The 18,093-nt window shown below is 37.9% G+C and overlaps 1 protein-coding gene across 2 annotated transcripts; it reads right to left on the reverse strand.

Annotated features, from left to right (window-relative positions):
- Positions 1 to 132: 132 nt before the first annotated feature.
- On the reverse strand, positions 133 to 17,957 carry LOC139960094 (carbonic anhydrase-related protein-like). 2 transcript variants are annotated; one of them, XM_071958193.1, is made up of 10 exons: positions 17,797 to 17,957; positions 16,146 to 16,275; positions 6,459 to 6,653; positions 6,118 to 6,165; positions 5,544 to 5,668; positions 4,780 to 4,875; positions 3,750 to 3,812; positions 2,605 to 2,656; positions 1,760 to 1,872; positions 133 to 989 (listed from the first exon to the last, which is right to left on the reverse strand). In XM_071958193.1, exons 1-10 carry the CDS (start codon positions 17,812 to 17,814, stop codon positions 849 to 851), a joined length of 981 nt encoding a protein of 326 aa, XP_071814294.1. In that variant the 5' UTR covers positions 17,815 to 17,957; the 3' UTR covers positions 133 to 848. The 2 variants fall into 2 exon arrangements, with proteins under 2 accessions (XP_071814294.1, XP_071814293.1); XM_071958192.1 differs by lacking the exon at positions 17,797 to 17,957 and having other exon boundaries at positions 16,146 to 16,431.
- Positions 17,958 to 18,093: the final 136 nt, after the last annotated feature.

Genomic DNA, 18,093 nt, shown 5'->3' on the forward strand with positions numbered 1-18,093 from the left:
AAAATGGTAGACAATGAAGATTCTAAACCTCCAATTTTTAAATATATTTTTTTATATATTTTATTTATTATTTTTATTACAAAGGAAAGAATCTGCAAAAATAGAGACACAGAAAAACGACATAATCAAAACTTTAATGGTTTGAATAGATTTAGAAGTGTATTTACAAAACTGCGTGAAAGGTGTTATGTTAACACTTTTCCAAAAGTTAACATTTTTATATTTAATACAAACCTCGAGCAATAATAAGAAACTAAATTACTAAGGGAGAAAAAATGTACGCTGGCCGTTTTCATTTCAAAGCTTCATGGAAGAAAGGTTGGCCTGCTAATAGCGGTATAGAGGAATTCGACAGTATTATCGTATTTGTTTAGACTAGATTGGCGTTCCATAGAGCAGATGCTTGTCGCATCATCATCATGTTGGTGATATTCACAAGGGTAGAACATGCGGGTACAAATCTTAGGAAAAATATAGTGAAAAGGAGGTTTACTAATTTTTTTTTTTAAATGTCGTGATGTTTCATTTTAGTTGATGGAAAGAGAAGTTAGGTCCAAATGAAGATCAAGGCGACATAACAATTAGGAACGGTGGTTGTAAAGTAAACAAATGAGGAGGGGGGAGGGGGGGCGGTGGCAGCTGTCTTGAGAGTCTTGAAAAAGTTTGTATATTTCAAAACGTAATTTCTTAACGTAGCAAGAAATATTCTTCTTTCCTTTTCTTTTTGTGGCTCCATGGTCTCTTCGTTCGATATCACTATAGTAACCAATTACCTTGGCAACAGAGTAAATGCTTATAGCGCGCGTAGAAGCCTACTATAGTATATTGATTGACCCAGGCGGTAGACCTTATCTGAATGATGCCCATACGATTCTCTTGTTCAAAGGTTGGACTGGCCGAAAGTTGTCCACGAGAGATCCAGAATCATTTCCGGCAGGAGTAAGCTGTTCGCCTTTCATGTGATTTTTGAGACGTCTGAAATCTTCGATCTGGTTTATTCAAATTTAAAAAAAAAATGTACAAAATATGATGAATTAAAAGCAAGATAAATGGGGAGTAATAGTGATGAGTAATATTGTTTTCATATTATTTCATAACGATGTTTTTCTTAGCGTGACGTATATCGAGGACATACAGCATTGTGCTTGTATGTTGAGGTTTTATGACGTCATCATGTAATCTTTCCAGGTCAGATATCAACAGATGGCCTCATTACGTCACACTTTCCCTCATTTCTCATCTACTTCGTATTAGAGTTGGTTAATTACAAACGTATAATATTAACCCTATAAGTTTATAGAAGCTATATGGAGCTCATCACTACAGGCTAAGGACTGGACAGCTATAGTTTGTAGAGCCCAGTACTTGTGACTATATATGGTCACTATATATGGTCACTTTATATGGTCACTATATATGGTCACAATATATGGTCACTATATATGGTCACTATATACGGTCACTATATATGGTCACTATAGATGTTCAATTTATGTGGTCACTATAGATGATCACTACATATGGTCACTATATATGGTCACTATATATGGTCACTATATAGGTTGAGCCCCGTTCTAGAAAAACATCTTCCCACTTATTTTCAACTTAATTGGATAAATTGTCTATTTTTTTATATTTTTCTTATAGTAACACATAAATTCCAATAATATGGTCATAATTGCCAATCGGTCAAGTGAAGACCGATTTGATAATAGGATAAATAATATTTGTTCCCCTTTTTCCCCTTTCAGTGGCGTACCTGTGAAATGGACAATGTGAGCGGATATCGGAAAAGAATCCATGTTACATTCTCACAACACGGTGGTGACGTCAGAGACCCCTGGTAAGTCCAAAAATCTCGTAACATCGGATCTTAAAAAGAAAGGAAATGATGGCTATTAATATTACGAAATTGGAAATAACTCGTTGTCATCAATAGCAGTTATTATTATTCAAATAAATTTATTGCCCCAGATAAAATAATTGTTTCAATATAACAACACTTAAATTTATTGTTGTCCATTGGTGATGGATTTTGATTGAATTTAATGAATGATGCTAAGCCTTTCATGGGCGACTGGAGGTATGATAAGGGAATTTCCGCATTGTACTTAGTTATCAAATTTTCAGCGCTATATAAAATCGATGATGGGAAACAATGTTTTGCTTGATCCATGCAGTCTGCGGTTGTTGAAGTATCCTGGAAATAAACTGTTCTGCAGTTTGTGATAGCTATAGTTTCTTTATGGTTTTCGTGAAGTACAGGGAATTGGAAGACAGGGTCCTGATCGATAAATGTTCCGTGTTCTGAGAGTTATTGCGCCATTAATCCCTCCCCACCCCATCCCCTTCCAGTAAAGAGCGTGTAGAGTCTGGTAAGGTCCCGGGAAAAAATTAACATCGCAGCCCCTGTTTTTGTTTATTAAGTCTTCTTTTTTCCTTGAGTATATTATGTAAATGAGGATACATCATTGTTTTTCTCCTGTTTGCCTCGACTCCCTAATTTACCTCGAGCCTTAGGCTGTATCCCCTGAAATACCCCCCGGCCCCCCCCCCCCCCCTCTCGCCAGTCTCAAAAAAATCCCAATATACGTTACAGCTTACCGGGTAAAAGGCAATTCGTGTTAAAAGGCGTTGAAACTGTAATGCTTCTTCCCTGTCAAATACAACCGAAATCCAAATTAGAAACAAGATCATCATTCAAATATGGAATAAACCTTTCTTTAAATAAAGCTCCCGCCCCTCCCAACCTTTCTATTGTCACGAAAATATCAGAATACATATACATAATATGACTTGTAATGTAATTTATGTTCAGTGCGTTTGCAAAATTCTGGGATTTTCTATTTTCAAATAATGTATGTTCATTCATACTTAGTAAAGATTCCTAAATCCTATTGGTCCATTCAGGTCAGCTGACCGTGGTTAATCCTGTGAGTAACGCACGGTAAAATTACGGGGCATCACTTTAATAAATCTTTGGTTATATGTAACCAAAAATGATTTTTCCCCCACACAAATGGTAGTGTATGAATGAACGGGGTTAATCAACGGTCTAGCGTGCGTTACTCACATGATTAATGCACTCCGGGTGTTAATGCTATCGCTGGATGCACTCGGGCACCGCCCTCGTGCATCGCTTGCATTATCCCCCGATCGTGCATTAATCCTGTAAGTAACGCACGCTAGACCGTTGATTAACCCCTTATTTCCATATGTATATATATATATATATATATATATATATATATATATATATATATATATATATATATATATATATATATATATATAACTAACTAACTTATATTTTTTTCATGTTGAGTACCCAGAAATTAATTGCATATACTTCTACCATTATTGCACTAACATGTCGTAACACAATACAAATTCTTCCTTTGTAAGTTATCCAACTGTCAAATGGTAATCAATTTTTTTTTGTTAAACTATATTTGACGAATATGAAAAGGCAGATATCCCCATCACTGAAATTAACGGGTTTTTTGTTGTTGGAATTTTTAGATTTCTGAATGAAAGTTCGTAAAATTCGTTCGTTCGTCGAGTGCGATTCAAACGTTTGAAAATGCCTTTATCTGTGGTGTCGCTGTTTCAAAAATGTTATTCTGAAGTAAAAGCACCTGCGTTCGTGACAAAACAAAAATTAATTTGCACGAATCATCTTGGTTTCGAGGGTTGACTGACTCAGCTTCAGATTTATAATGACTGGAATTATTACATAAACGGCGTACCTTGTACTGTATAGATTCCAAGCAGTCTGTAAAAGATCGTAATCCATTGTTCTCTCGACCAATCTGTGAGAAGAAAGTTATAAGGGCAAGAAGGAAAAAATGTTATATCTATTCCATTTTCATTTCGACATCACCAATTATTCCTGCATTTCAATAAATTGGTTATCTGTTTATCTAGAGTATAGTGGAAATGCAGTGGAGACATAGATTCAAAATGCAGTTTTGAATTCTTTTTCGCAGATCTGTGCTAGGCTATTTGATGCATACTGTAACACGTTATACCGCACAATCGTGTCTCCCTTCATCTACCGAATCACCCACCCCCCGGCCTTGTTCCTACACACACAAACACTCAAAAGTATGAATTGTCTCTCAGAACTTCTATAACTGACTACACCAATGATAGTCCGATTGGATGTGAGACTGTTTCAAAGGAACGAGTCGACACAATTGGTCAAATTTGACGAGATTTAAACACGTGACGTTTCGTCACCTAACGTTATATACTTCCATACGTAGATGTAGATAACGTACGATAGTATACGAATGGTTGTTTAAGATATTGGGAGCGTATATTCTTTACCAGATTGTTCCTTCTACGGTTGAGCAAAATTACAGTCAAAGAGCAAAACACATATCCTTCGCGATCCAACTATATATCTCTCTCTATTATGACATGACCTATCAAATTTAAATGGCGTATAGAGCGCAGTTACATAAACCAGCTCCATGCACCGAAGAGAAAGAAAATTCAAGCTTTCTGCAAATAGCTTAGTGGGTAGCCTATATCATTGTAATTTTACCTTCGTAGGTTTATTTGTAAGTGCTAATAACTAGGATCCGGTAATAATTTCTGTATAGATAATGTTACTATGGTAACATTGGATCGTCGTGTTAGAGTCATATATGCAGATCTATAAATAGCTCTGGATTGCTACTGAGGGCGTATACTAGCAGTGGGGAGGCAATATGTGACTTGGTTACGTCACTTCCTCTCCATCATCAACAAACATACCGTACGTATTTGTACCTGAACAAACAAAGCGATGATAGCCAATCCGCCTGGTCTTCCCATTGCATCTTCAACTGTAGAAAACTTAGTCGTGTTCCAGTGGATTAGATGAAGCTGTTAAAACAACAAGGACTGATTAATTAAATAATTAATTGTCAAAGCATGCAAAGTTTTATCTTAAAACAACCGGCAGTTATGGTAGTGACGAACGAGGTCTTACAACGAGACATTAGAAATAACTTTGTTCTGATAGCAGGATGTGATTGCTTAGCTTCATGTCAGTGGACATGATAGTAATTATTTTACAGTCATCGGTGAGGCAGCATGCTTGAACACGATGAAATGTCCCATAGAAATGAGGATAAAGAGAAGAAACCAGCCAATAGAAAGATTAGTTTTCTTATCTCTCTTCATCTCTTATGTCCATTGACTTGCATAACGTATACACATGTATATACATATTATACATGTATACATATTATACACATGCTCGTAAATTACACTTAGGGCAAATACGAAAAGTGATCTCCTCGTTATAAATTCGTGTGATCAATCAGTATAACAAAGACATATGACGGACGAAAAAAGGTACATTGCTTCGAACAGAAATCGAAGGAACACTTTATCCTTTAATATGTCATTCATTGGCCCATTGTGTCTCTTTAGTAAACTGTTCTACTATTAAAAGTGGAAAAATTGCTACAAGCAGCGTCGGGAGGGAGGGGAGTGGGGGGGGGGGGGGGTTGGCGTTTTTCCAGCAAAGCTGGTTTAGGTTGTCTCACCTCCATGGGGTATGCTTTAAAGTTGACGGTGTGCTCTGACCCACGATCTTCTTCTTTCCCCCAATGGAAAGTACAAGCCGCTAATTCGTAGTCGTCACCATCCTGGAATGGACCTCCACGAATGTCTGGAATCAAATTAATTAGACAATTTATTGATGTTTGGGCTTCATATTTTGTGATATGTAGTGTCCTACACAGGGTCGGATACACCGTTTGTTTTCGGGCCCGGGGATACACCTTATCTTTTAGGGGGAGAGGTGGGGGTGCCCCAACTGACCTCTAAGGCAAATTATGCAGGCGTTCTTTTCACATTTTAAATATAGGAACAAACGGGTGTTCAATTAATATATGTGTGTATAGTGTGCGCGCATTGTGTGTTGTTTATATCTCATTCATATCTTTCACTGGATGTCAATGTTTGTTATACCTTATAATTAGGAAAGTAAAAACTAAAGAGGCAACCAGAGGCAGACATTTATTTAAAGAATAATGATGATATATTTTTATATATTCAACTCACTCTCCTTCCCCTAATTCCTTTAATCCGTATCCTATTATTAGATCGAGAACTTACATGAAATAGTACTGTCTTCTCGCTTGCTTCCGAGTTTGTTACCATCATCTGTAGAAATGAAGAAGGAAAAGAGTGTTATCAAGTGAGATGTCGGTATAATGCCTTATATTAATAATTGCATTTACAAAATGAGAAATTATGCACTTTTGTGGGCCTATACCATTTATCGTTTAACTTGTTTTTGGAATTGATATTTTTGAAATACAACATATTTATTTCTTCCTCCTGCTTATTTTCTTCTTTACCCACTCAATTTCTGATTGTTATACATCAAGAGTGCACTATAAAATAAACATGTTATTCAGCATTTTTTAAATGCTATAAAATATTTTCAAACCTACCCGAATCGTGTTTGAACGTAACTTGCACAGTAGCTCCCGTGTTCAAGATTTCACTTTCTCGACACAGAACATATTTGGCTTCTAGTGGATTGTCCTTCAATTTCTGGTCATACTTAGCTTCTCTGGAATTAATGTTTATCGGTGACTGGCTGTCTCCACTAGCCTCCGGAAAATGTAGTCCCCACTCTGTCGTGCCTAAAGAAAAAAGAATATAACAAACAGCTGATTTAAAACTCTGTATCGGAGAAATTAAACAAAATGGTAGCTTTCCTGTATGGTCTATACGAATAAAAAATGGATCAATTCTGTGATGTTAGCTATGATAAATTTTGTTATAAATATTGTTGTTCTATTTTGGGTGTAATGTGCAGCAAGGAAATGCATAAAAGGACAGAAATAATTTTTCCTCTGCTAATTAACGTACAAACCCAAACGACTGATGCTGGGAGTCTTTAAATATTTAGCAAATATAAAAGATGATGAGGAATTGTTGATTTTCTCAATCATCTATATGAAATCGTATATTTTAGTGGCTCCACATTATACATACTATGTTTTCATACTAAATGTTTTAATGAATACACAGAAGAAGTTATCTTCTTCCATTTTACCTTGAGAATTAAAAGATGTACTCGGTAAGTCATTTCTCAAGGTATCAAAGCATTACAAGAAACAAAACCAAAGCAAAATATATGATGACGTCAATGAAGAATTTTATAGTCTTGTGTGTTTCCCGTGATTTGTTGTTCATGTTGCTAAGTAACATAAGTTTTATTTCAGGTCAGATCGAGGGCGAGAAAAAGCGGTCGACATTGTTAAACACCGCCCTCTATTTCAACCGGTAGAAGCATTTACGTGACGTCATAATGCTAACATCGCCATTTTTGAGGAGCCACTATAGTGCTAAACCCGGAAACGTACATCATCTACGGATATGTTACCACATTGAGTTGAACAATTTTGAATGTGAAATAGTCAACCGAGGGAAAAATACTTGGTTAACTTTCAGATAAGCATACGAAGGCTGACATGTGGTTATTTGTCTTCCGTCGCCAAGGCAACCGATCACATGATCATGACCAAGACAAACACAAGAAAGTTATCAGGTAAGTTTTCTTATAAATCAAATTTAGGGCAATAATGTCTGAACGGCAAGTGTTAAAATCAAAATTTCAGTATGAACTGTTTCACGAAATGTTATGAGGGCGGTAGTGAAGAACTAAGCATGCATAGACTCCTGATGTGTGACCTGATTGATTCACTTTGGCTTCGGCTTTGAGTACAACGTTTCTGCATGCTACCGTGTTTGACGAATCTAACCGTAATAGTAATAACTTGCCTATCCATGTTACAATGCAATAAAAAAAAAATTGCAAAATGCGGGTCCTCCTCACAATTTTGCAAGGTCGTTAAGTGAGTCCATAGTTTCCCCTCTCGGGAAACCAAAACGATTGTTTCTACCATAAAGAAGAATGTTATTTTGTATGCAGGATTTGCACATTGCGAGATAAGTAACATCCATAACAAATGTGGAGGGGGCGCTAGTCCGTTTCTGCTCTCTGCGCAGAGCCACAAGTGCATTTTGCACAAACAAAACACTTGACTTTGTCCGTGACCACGACATAGAGGGGAAAAAAAACCAAAGGAGAAAAAAAGATCGATGTAGGAAGAAGAAGGAAAGCAAGGAGCAAATATTCCGTGAAGCAGCTCTTTAGTTGTTATTAAGAAAAAAAATTCCACAGCCAAACCACCCCAACACCTGCCCAAACTCTACCTCAATTACAATTCAGATAACTTTACATAAATGCAGTAAACATAAATATTTGTGTGTATTTACGATCATAAGCACCGAGCGACATATCACAAATTTATTTCAATGTGGCATTAATAACTACATCGTATACAAATTGTAATAACATTACTATTAACATTTTTATCACGATTCGTAACTAAACAAAGTGTGTCATGGCATGTAACTGCTAGCTAACATCCACCTGGTGTACATAACCGGCGTAGGCCTATCGATATCTGTATATGTAATACCTGTGTCACGCCTTGTATTGCTTGCATGTCGCCGTACACGTACTCTCCAATCGTGATTACGTCCATCTTCCGTCGAACAATACATGTTTTTGTATGTCAAGATAGCTCAAAATCGTTTGCTTTAGTCACAGAAAACAAATTTAATAACTCTCACACGATGTCATCACGAAAATAATTTTGCAAAACGTTATCCGATTAAGTTGAATTCTTGTTGATGGAGAATTGATGTGAAATCAAACTGAGTATAAATTTTTTCCACGTTCTTTCCTTTCCCCTTTTCCTGTCTTATACGTTGATTCTCGGATACAAACAGGATGACAATCGTTAATTGCATTTGGCCTACGAAAATCACGACATAACGGCTTTGCCGCTGACTGACTTCCTATGATTCGGAATGTCTCGATTTCCGTACGCGGGCGATATATACTCACAGCTTTTTAGCCTTGAGGTATTCGCCGCAGAATTGTTTTTTTTTTTAATATATTTTTATTATAGAGAGAGAGGGGTACGAAAGTCCTTTATTATATAATCTACGCGTCACCTAGGCAACGACTATGCTGTTGATCGAAATTAGTAAACGGTGAAAAGAAAACGGATAGATTTTACACAGTGCGCGCATTAAGATACACAAATTGCTGTCAGGAAGACGCCAAAAACAAGGGAACAATAATGTACAGACAACAAACAACACACAGTGATGTCAATAGTGAGAATACATAGGCATTTATCGTGGTCAAATATTATAATCCCATAATCAGAAGTTACAAGCATAGATATATATATATATATATATATATAGGAATAATGGGAGAACTGTTAAACATATATGCTGCATTTAGAGAAAGGCTGGATCTCGAGTGAGATACAATAATTAAATTAGGGAAGTGATTGGAAGTAAAACAGCCAATGTATACAGGCGCGTATCCAGGATTTTCTAACCCGGGGGGCGCGAATTACTATCTAAGCGGAGCGCCACCATCGGTTGGCGCGCAGCGTACAAGAAAATTTCTGGTTTTGATACCCCCAGATCACCGGAAACGGCACTTCTCGGGCTTGAAATGACCAACCAGATGTACACTTTTTGCCTGAGAACCAAGTATTTCCTAATAGTTTTTTTTCCATCCATAACCTTTTTGAAGATTGTCAACCCGGCACACGTCATGTTCGACCTGATCGCATCTCCTGTGGGTCTTTGCTTTTGTAGGTGATTCTACGTCGCGGCCCACAATACCCGTCAGCCCCACTTTTCAAGGTTTTAAGCCCCAAATTTGTTCAGAATTTGAAAATTCACATTTCTCGTGAATAAAGTCACTTCAAAACATACCCATAATGTTGTACAAAATTTCATCTATGGACAACCAATATAGAAAAACTTCCTTGAACCCCTAACAGACCGGTCAAAATTGCACGAGTAGAGGGAAGTGTGATGCAGAATGTTGGTCAGAAATTTTCGAAAATTCAGACACAGTTAACTTATTGGTGTAGAAATATTAAACCTCTTATAACTGCTATTATAAAACTTGGTTGAAGGAAATGAAAAAATAGCAGATATTTCCTTCAACCGAACACTACACACATAGGCGTAGGAGGCGCGGCGGCAGTGGCGGAGCTAGGGGTATTGGTCAGGAGGGGCGAGAATGGTCTGTAGGGGCGCTTTCGACACTATCTAAGCGGAGCGCCACCACTGGTTGGCGCGTAGCGCACAGACAATTTTTGAGTAAAGATACTCCCTAGATCGCCGGAAATGACCCTTTCAGGGCCTGGCTAATTTGAAGATAAACAAAAAATGGGTGTCATCGCCAAATTACACCAACAAAATGTGACAAATGTCAATAAGTAGATGAGAGCGCAATAAAAAAGTCAATCACGAATAAGTAAAAAGTGGTAAAAAGCTGAAAAAGGCGCCAGCAGTCCATTTGAGTCCGTCAGGGGGGGGGCATCCGCCCCCTGACCGTATGGACGCTCCGCCACTGCGCGGCGGGGGTGCAGCCCCTAATTCGCCATTACTAATGTAAAAGAAACTTTTGACATAATTGGACCTCCATGCTTTTTATACATCTACATGAGACATGTCGTTGTTTACATTAGCATCCCGCGGTATACTGCGCAATTTGAACGGACCGTACGGTACATGATGGCATGCGATGTAATAACCGATGCTTTGTTATATGATATTGACATTGACACGTTGAACGCGCGCTTCGCGCGCGAAAATTGTTGGTAATTTTTTCAGGCAAGTCGGACAGTTTTGAGGATTTTCATCCTGGAACGCCATTTTCATGCTCACTGATATGATGTGATATCTGCTGTTTGCGTTACAAATTCGAACAGGCGCGTAGCGAGGAATTTGCCAAGGGAGGGGCGAAGCCTGTAGGCAAATTATCTAAGCGTAGCGCCACCATAGGTTGGCGCGAAGCGAACAAGAAAATTTTGGCCGAAAATGTCTCCCAGATCCCCGGAAATGACACTTCCCAGGACTTGTAAGTTGCATCTAAGCACTTTCTATTTTGAAATTAGTTAGCGATATCATTTTAAAAAAATGCTGAATTGGGGGGGGGGGCGGTCGCCCCCATCCCAAAATGCGTCATGTTCCCCGACGACACGGTCGAGTTCGAGACCAGCCACAGTTGGTTTCATAGCACAATTCTACACACGCGTTATGATAGACCATATATAGTATATATATAGATCATTAGTGAGAGAGGAAAATGGAAACGTCAAAAAAATGGAGTTGTCGGTGTAAGGGGTAGGGTGAGGCACACTTTTACGAAATCATTGATCCGTCACTGGCTACCCTTCAGCGCTGTAATGATGTGACTGTTCCTCTTTCTCTTCCCGGTGTCTTCGCGTTTTTCTTTTACTCCCTCCTTTTCTCCTTCTTCTCTCTTTCTTCTTTTTCTTTTCCCTTCCTTCCTCTCCTCCTCCTCTTTTTCCCCTCTTTTTTCCTTTTTTCTTCTTTTTTTCTCTAATCTTTTTCTTACCCGGGGGGCGCGCGCCCCCAACGCCCCCCCCCCTGGATACGCACCTGGTTTATATATATATATATATATATTTATATATTCTTGTTAATACCAATTACGTATGTTCAATGAATCCTATAGTCACAGCTTCTCGTCTGGAAGAACTGACTCATTTGTGTATCATGTAGCATATACCTCTCAGACATATTGTACATCAGTATAGCGATCGATGGAAATTTAACGTGGTAAACTTGCCCTTTTTCCCTGTTTTGACAACTTCATAAGATCAGTGAATTAGACAACATCATCACAAATAATGATCATTCAAACGATTCGAGATTGCAGAAAGAGTGGGCGTTCACATCTCAAATGAATCGTTTTGATAGGTAGCCTATATGAGGCTTGTTCGTTGATACATTGTGGATCAATTTGGATAATTTGAATAAGTATCCATGGCAACGGTGGAAGATGAAAGGATAAGAAGAAACTGGCTGAGGATTTCACAATTAAGAGTCTCTAATATATCTTTGTTGTCAGGTATTCATTTACCGTAGGGATTATACTGTGTAGACAGTTGCTAATGAAAGATGTATAGAATCAGATTAGTGCATCAGTGTATTATATATGTGGCCCTAGCATCCATATGGTAAAGTTTATGTTTGTGTTAAACGTAATTCTGGAAATATAGCTAATTTCTTATATAGATCACACGATTAACGATGTGTGAAGACCAGTGATACTGACGTATAGTTTAGTTTGGTGACGAGGGGGGGGGGGGGGCGGTAAGGTAGGTATGATGGTTTAAATTAGACAAATCAGGAAATCTTGAAATTTTGAATGATAGTCGCGCGAAGAAGGAGAAAATTAGGCGGCGTCTTGGGAAGGAGGAAAATTGGGCGTGGTATGGGAAGTGGATAGAGGGCGCAATGCTAGAACGTTTTCAATCGTGTAATTTCGGTAGATGGAATAGTACATTTATAGTTTGGAGAAAAGGTCAAAGATGAGTGAAGTACTTGCACGTAATTTGTATGACAACACATTAATATTTTGATATTTTTAAGACTTATTTTGACTTATTCGGACTGGAAGGAGATCGGTCGTCGAAGGAAGAAGGTCATATAAGGTCACAAACAGATCAATCTAGGAACGCTAAGAGAACAGTATGTTGGTTGCGAGGAGAATTCAGTAAAACAGTTGTATTGTAATAAAGCTAGCAATAAATATTAACAATTATATAAACATAGCACTCATTGAATAAATGAGTTGATACTTACCGTACTCGCTGTTGTACTGCCAGCCAGCAGTAGCGTGGTATATGAATGTATTTGGACATTTAAGCCTAAAGGCATCGTTGCTGAAGTGGGCCATTTCTCCTATATTTCTCCTATACAGCAAGAGTTATCATAAAAGTGGTACTTTGAAAAGTATTTTGAATCGTATATCTTCCTTCAAATATCCAGCTGTTTGGATCTAGCGATCTTTCATATATATGATATATATGACGTTATGATTTCTGTGAGTATATAACTGCTGCAAAATGTTCATAACGTAAACTTAACAGATTCGTGTTGGGCTTTGTAAACGGGACCCTGAGACACACTCAAAGATCATTATGCTTACAAACAAGAAAGAGTTGATAACATTTTTTTTGTAGAAAAAAGGAGCCAAGTGGAGGTGAATTGAACATGAAATCATTATGATAGGTATGTACGTTGAACACTAAAATGGTATCCTTTTTAGTCCAAGCGTGCACTGAAAAGTGATGCTTTACTCCGATGACGTCATGACGATGTGGCCAATCACGTGTCGTGCTACTGTTTCTTTTCTTTCTTTCAACAAAGAGCTATTCTTGCATATTCTGCTCATTTGAATAACGATGAAGTTGTGCTTTATCTCTGAAAGTAGGGGGCGTCCTACATGAATGATAACGCATGCTTGGTTCAAAAAGGGAAGCAAATCAGATTTTTTTTTTGCTATTGCTTGGTCAAGAACGAAACGTAACCATGCAGTTGCTAATTCAATTAATTAAAAACTGTAAACAACATTAAAATGTAAAGAAAAGTTGCAGCGCGTTTGAACTTTGTGACCGGAAACCTTGGTAGATTATACACATGTAGTCTAAAACAATAGCTTTAAGTTCTATTTTATTCAGAAAGACAACGAAAATAACGTCATGCAAATCGTCTATAGATTATCTTCAGAGCTAAAAAGAGTTGCTTCCTGATAGAATTCGCTTCCTTCCATATGAAGTTTGAAAAATAAAGTAAATGCTAATCAATGGCAAATTGTTAAACGAATCACAATTCTAGACATCTTTATAGTTTTCTTTTTGAACAAACGTTTGCCGTTCAAAACGCTTAACATATCACCAACCGACAAATGTTTGATCACAATTAAACAAACAGAAGCAGCTAAATTCCTCTTTCACTCAAATCAACAATAAAATCACGAAAACAAAACAAAAGCAGCTATATGTTTGTGTCATCGGTCAAACCTGTAATGAAGACGCAACCGATATGACCACGTGTTTTAACATAAGTCACTGATTTTTTCCAGAGCATTAAGCTATCAATGTGATCATGGAAATCATAACATGGCGTGATCACTTAAAAATTATTTTCGACTCAATTTCCTGTCCTCCTCTGCCTGGAAGTTTAGATACGATTCTTGCCTCTTGTACACTAAAACTCGCTTGATTGCTTATCTCTCTATTCATGTATATCTATAAGACAAGACAAAACATAGATACCTGTCTTCTCTGCCTCTAAGAAGACGAAGACAGATTTGGATCGTAAATCAAAGATATAGTAAACTGACTCCTTATTATCTATGCTTTGTTCGATGAACAAATAGCACAGAGTGATCATTGAATGTATAGTCAATAGCGCTTTATATTATGATAACATACAATATTCCTTACAATAAAATCTCATAAAGGTCTTCCATTGAATCGAAGGTTGCAAGGAATGAAATTTTCGATCGCTAAGATCGATCTGTTTATGGCTTTTTGATTTTCTTTTATGTTCGTGGGGGGGGGGCGGGGCGGGGGGTGGTTGTTTTGTAGTCGATTCGCTATTTTGATGTAAAAGATGAATTAATACATATTGTTATGCTTTAGGATGCGCGTCAACGCATATGCATCACCAACATTTATCAGTCACACGGAAGGAGGTCACAAATGCCATGGCTTCTGGTGACGGCGTTAAGGTCTGTTCATCATGTTTTGCCTTTTTTTTGAGGGGGTGGAGGGCGGGGGGCGGGGGTTGGGAGGACGATTTGTAGTAAGTGAAACTAAATGTTTTACATGTCTCAAGAGGGAAGGGGATGGGGTGGCGTGGTGGTGAGTGTATACAGGCGGCACCTGAGGTCGATTTGGGGGTTCTCGATAAAATTAATGTATTTTTTTTTTAAATATACTGAAGGAATAATTGACATTTCAAAAAGAAGAGAGGGGGTGGGGTGTGGAGGGGGCGGTGACAAAATTTTCCCGGGTCTGATCTGACTCTAGACGTCACTGCTAATTTGAAAAACAAAGAGTCTGGACAATGAAATGTTGAGAACCGATTTATTTTGAGAAAATTAGGGAAGGTTTCTTAGTGCAACTATTCAATATATTTGGTCACGTTTTCGGCGAAACGGTAAAATCCTGCTTTTATTTTGTATCACATTTTGCGTTTCAACACATAAGGGAGTTGTTGAAGTCGTTCCCACATCGTGAATCGAATGTGTGGTACTGTGTTATGACACCATACATCGCGTTATTATTATTATTTACTCCCTGCAACTTTCGACATAACCATTTTTTCGTTTGAAAACCGCGTAACGTTTATTGCCAACCTTACAAAAAGCTTTGGCATAACAACAAGTAGGCTGGTTTCAATAAAGGTTTTATTACACTCACTCAATCCATTTGGGCTATGATTAGATTTACCGCGTTATAGAGCATTTGTATGACACTAATATTACCAGCGAAATTAATATTGCAGACGCGGGAAGACTTAAACAACAAAAAAGACACGGGTTTATGTTATACTATATACATGATGCGTTCACTAAAAGTCACTGTTAAATGTTCACAACGCGGATTATATTAATGTTGGATTTTAACAGTGTAGAGACATCACAACAAATTATCAGCAATGTGTTGCCTATGTATGGTTTCTTTCATGTTCTACATGAGATCAAATCAGTTGTTATGGAGCATGGCAGTCATATCATTTTAAACCTGGTCGTTCTGCGTTCTTGATCTGATGTACTTCAGCATTTCAGAGAGCTGCAAGTTCACCATCACAGCTCAGATATGTATTTAAAAAGAAAAGAAAAAAAAGGTATATATATATATATATATATATATATATATATATATATATATATAAATATATATATATATATATATATACATACACGCATGCACGGATACATTCACCCCATCCATACACGCATATACATACACGCATACATAACTACATATATATATATATATATATATATACATATATTGATATATATATACATATACATACATATATAAAGTATAGCCGATGCATGCCATAAAAGTGCTCAATACATAGAGTATAGAGCTTCAAACCATAATATTCGGAGGCAGCGCGTGGTGTCGAGGACAGGAAGGATGAGCGGTGGTGACGGGTGTATTAAAATGGGTAAATGGGTTGAAAAGACTTACCATGGTAAATCGATGTGAATTCTGGGAAGTTTGGACCGCTCAGGATACGTTCTCGTATAAGTGATGACTTCTCACGTCCACTAATCTTCCGCTTCTTCTTCACGATATGAAAACTAATTTTTTTTTGGCCCTTCCGAGAGACAGAATGGTAATACGCCATAATTGGGCGACCTGATAGTATAGCATTTATATACTGACATTACATCCCTCAATAAGATGAAAGCGCAACTAAAGCAGAGCACACTACATGTAGCCTACTTGGTGTTTATATAGCTTATACTTAAATCAGGGATGTGTACTTCTTAAATACTAGAATCTTCCCGAGGGGATCTAATGCTTGTAATCGCCTTTACGTAATTCAACAATGTGAAGTCATCCAATCAATGGCTTATAATGCCTTCTTTAAATTCGAGACACATTATGACGTCATTAATTGGTATTTATTAGAGGACAGTGTCTCTAATACTACTAAAATGTTAAGTTCTATCATACAAATACTTTCCTACAAGTATCGAGCTTGAAACGTAAAACTAAATCCGGCTGCACACTGCCCGACCGACCCCGACTCAACTTGACCGCATTAACGGGGATTATCGTGGATTGTCGGGCAGTGTTCGTGAGCTTACGAATACGACAGACCCAGATTTTGTCAGCTTAATTCGCCTCTCCTCAGTCTATATGTAACATGGTTGCTACTACTACCTAGTTAAAACAATTAACCAATTACGGGAAGATGATTTTTTTATTCAGTTCAGTGTGTGGCAGCCATTAGTGGGACTGTGGTCGATCTTCACGACCAACGAAACATGAGTCAAGATATTCTAGTTGAGTCGGATGACGTCATGTCCGGCAGTGTATCGCAACTTTGACGGAGAGATTTGGCAAAGAAGAAAAACTTCTGAGTCGAAAACACTTGTAGTGTGACCATAGATATCTATTTTCTTCTCATCCCGGTATAAATGTGAGTAATTATACTGTTTTCTCTTGGTTTTCATATTTCCATCAATTAATTAACCAACAGACATACAAGACATCCATGATGACATAACAGGCCACTAACGTCTACTATAATAACATAACAGCAGTGGCGGAGCTAGGGGTATTGGTCAGGGGGGGGGCGAGAATGGTCTGTAGGGGCGCTTTAGACACTATCTAAGCGGAGCGCCACCACAGGTTGGCGCAGAGCGTACAGAATGTTTTTGAGTAAAGATACTCCCTAGATCGCCGGAAATTACTCTCTCCGGGCCTTGCTAATTTGCAGATAAACGAAGAATAAATAGGTGTCATCGCCATTTGTGACAACTCGGAAGTTTATATGGGTGTTGAAAGTATATGCGCTTCATCACAATCCCTGTGGTATCTTTGTGAGTGCTCATATTTTCGTAGCCCTGACACAATGCCTGTTGTGCCTATTAATTATTCTGGACCTGTAAATGCCAACAATACCACAATAGGTAGATGAGAGCGCAATAAAAAAAGTCAATAATCGCGAATAAGTAAAAAGTGGTAAAAAGCTGAAAAGGGCGCCAGCAGTCCATTTGAGTCCGTTGGGGGGGGGGATCCGCTCCCTGACTGTATGGACGCTCCGCCACTGCACCCCCCCCCCCGACACCACCACTATATGACTCTAATGCCTATGTTTATTTCTTACCTCTAATGTCGTGTCCATCTTCGACAGAAGTCACGTCATTTATGTCTGGATATGGTACCTTCAGTGTACCATAATACGTAATGCCTCATTTTTCGAATGCTGACCGTAGGCTATGGATATAAGTGGTATCACTGTGGTGATATCCTCACCAACAAGACTATATTAATATTTTCTTGATCCCTAGTATATGAAAGAAGTTTATATGTGTTTACTTGTATATAAAATAGAAATGAGAACTGAATTAAACTGATATATAAACCAAAACACTGAAATCAAAACCTGTTATACTGGTATGTG

Source organism: Apostichopus japonicus, chromosome 3 (assembly GCF_037975245.1).
Source record: "Apostichopus japonicus isolate 1M-3 chromosome 3, ASM3797524v1, whole genome shotgun sequence".
In the NCBI taxonomy this organism is placed as follows: domain Eukaryota; kingdom Metazoa; phylum Echinodermata; class Holothuroidea; order Aspidochirotida; family Stichopodidae; genus Apostichopus; species Apostichopus japonicus.

Excerpts from the sequence above, each read along its gene's own strand:
- LOC139960094 (XM_071958192.1), bottom strand. The coding sequence starts at position 16,305 with ATGGCGTATTACCATTCTGTCTCTCGGAAGGGCCAAAAAAAAATTAGT. Across the intron at positions 3,813-4,779 it reads TCATCGCTTTGTTTGTTCAG|ATTGGTCGAGAGAACAATGG; the intron begins GTACAAATACGT and ends TTCTTCTCACAG. Across the intron at positions 2,657-3,749 it reads TGGAATCTATACAGTACAAG|GGAAGAAGCATTACAGTTTC; the intron begins GTACGCCGTTTA and ends TGTATTTGACAG.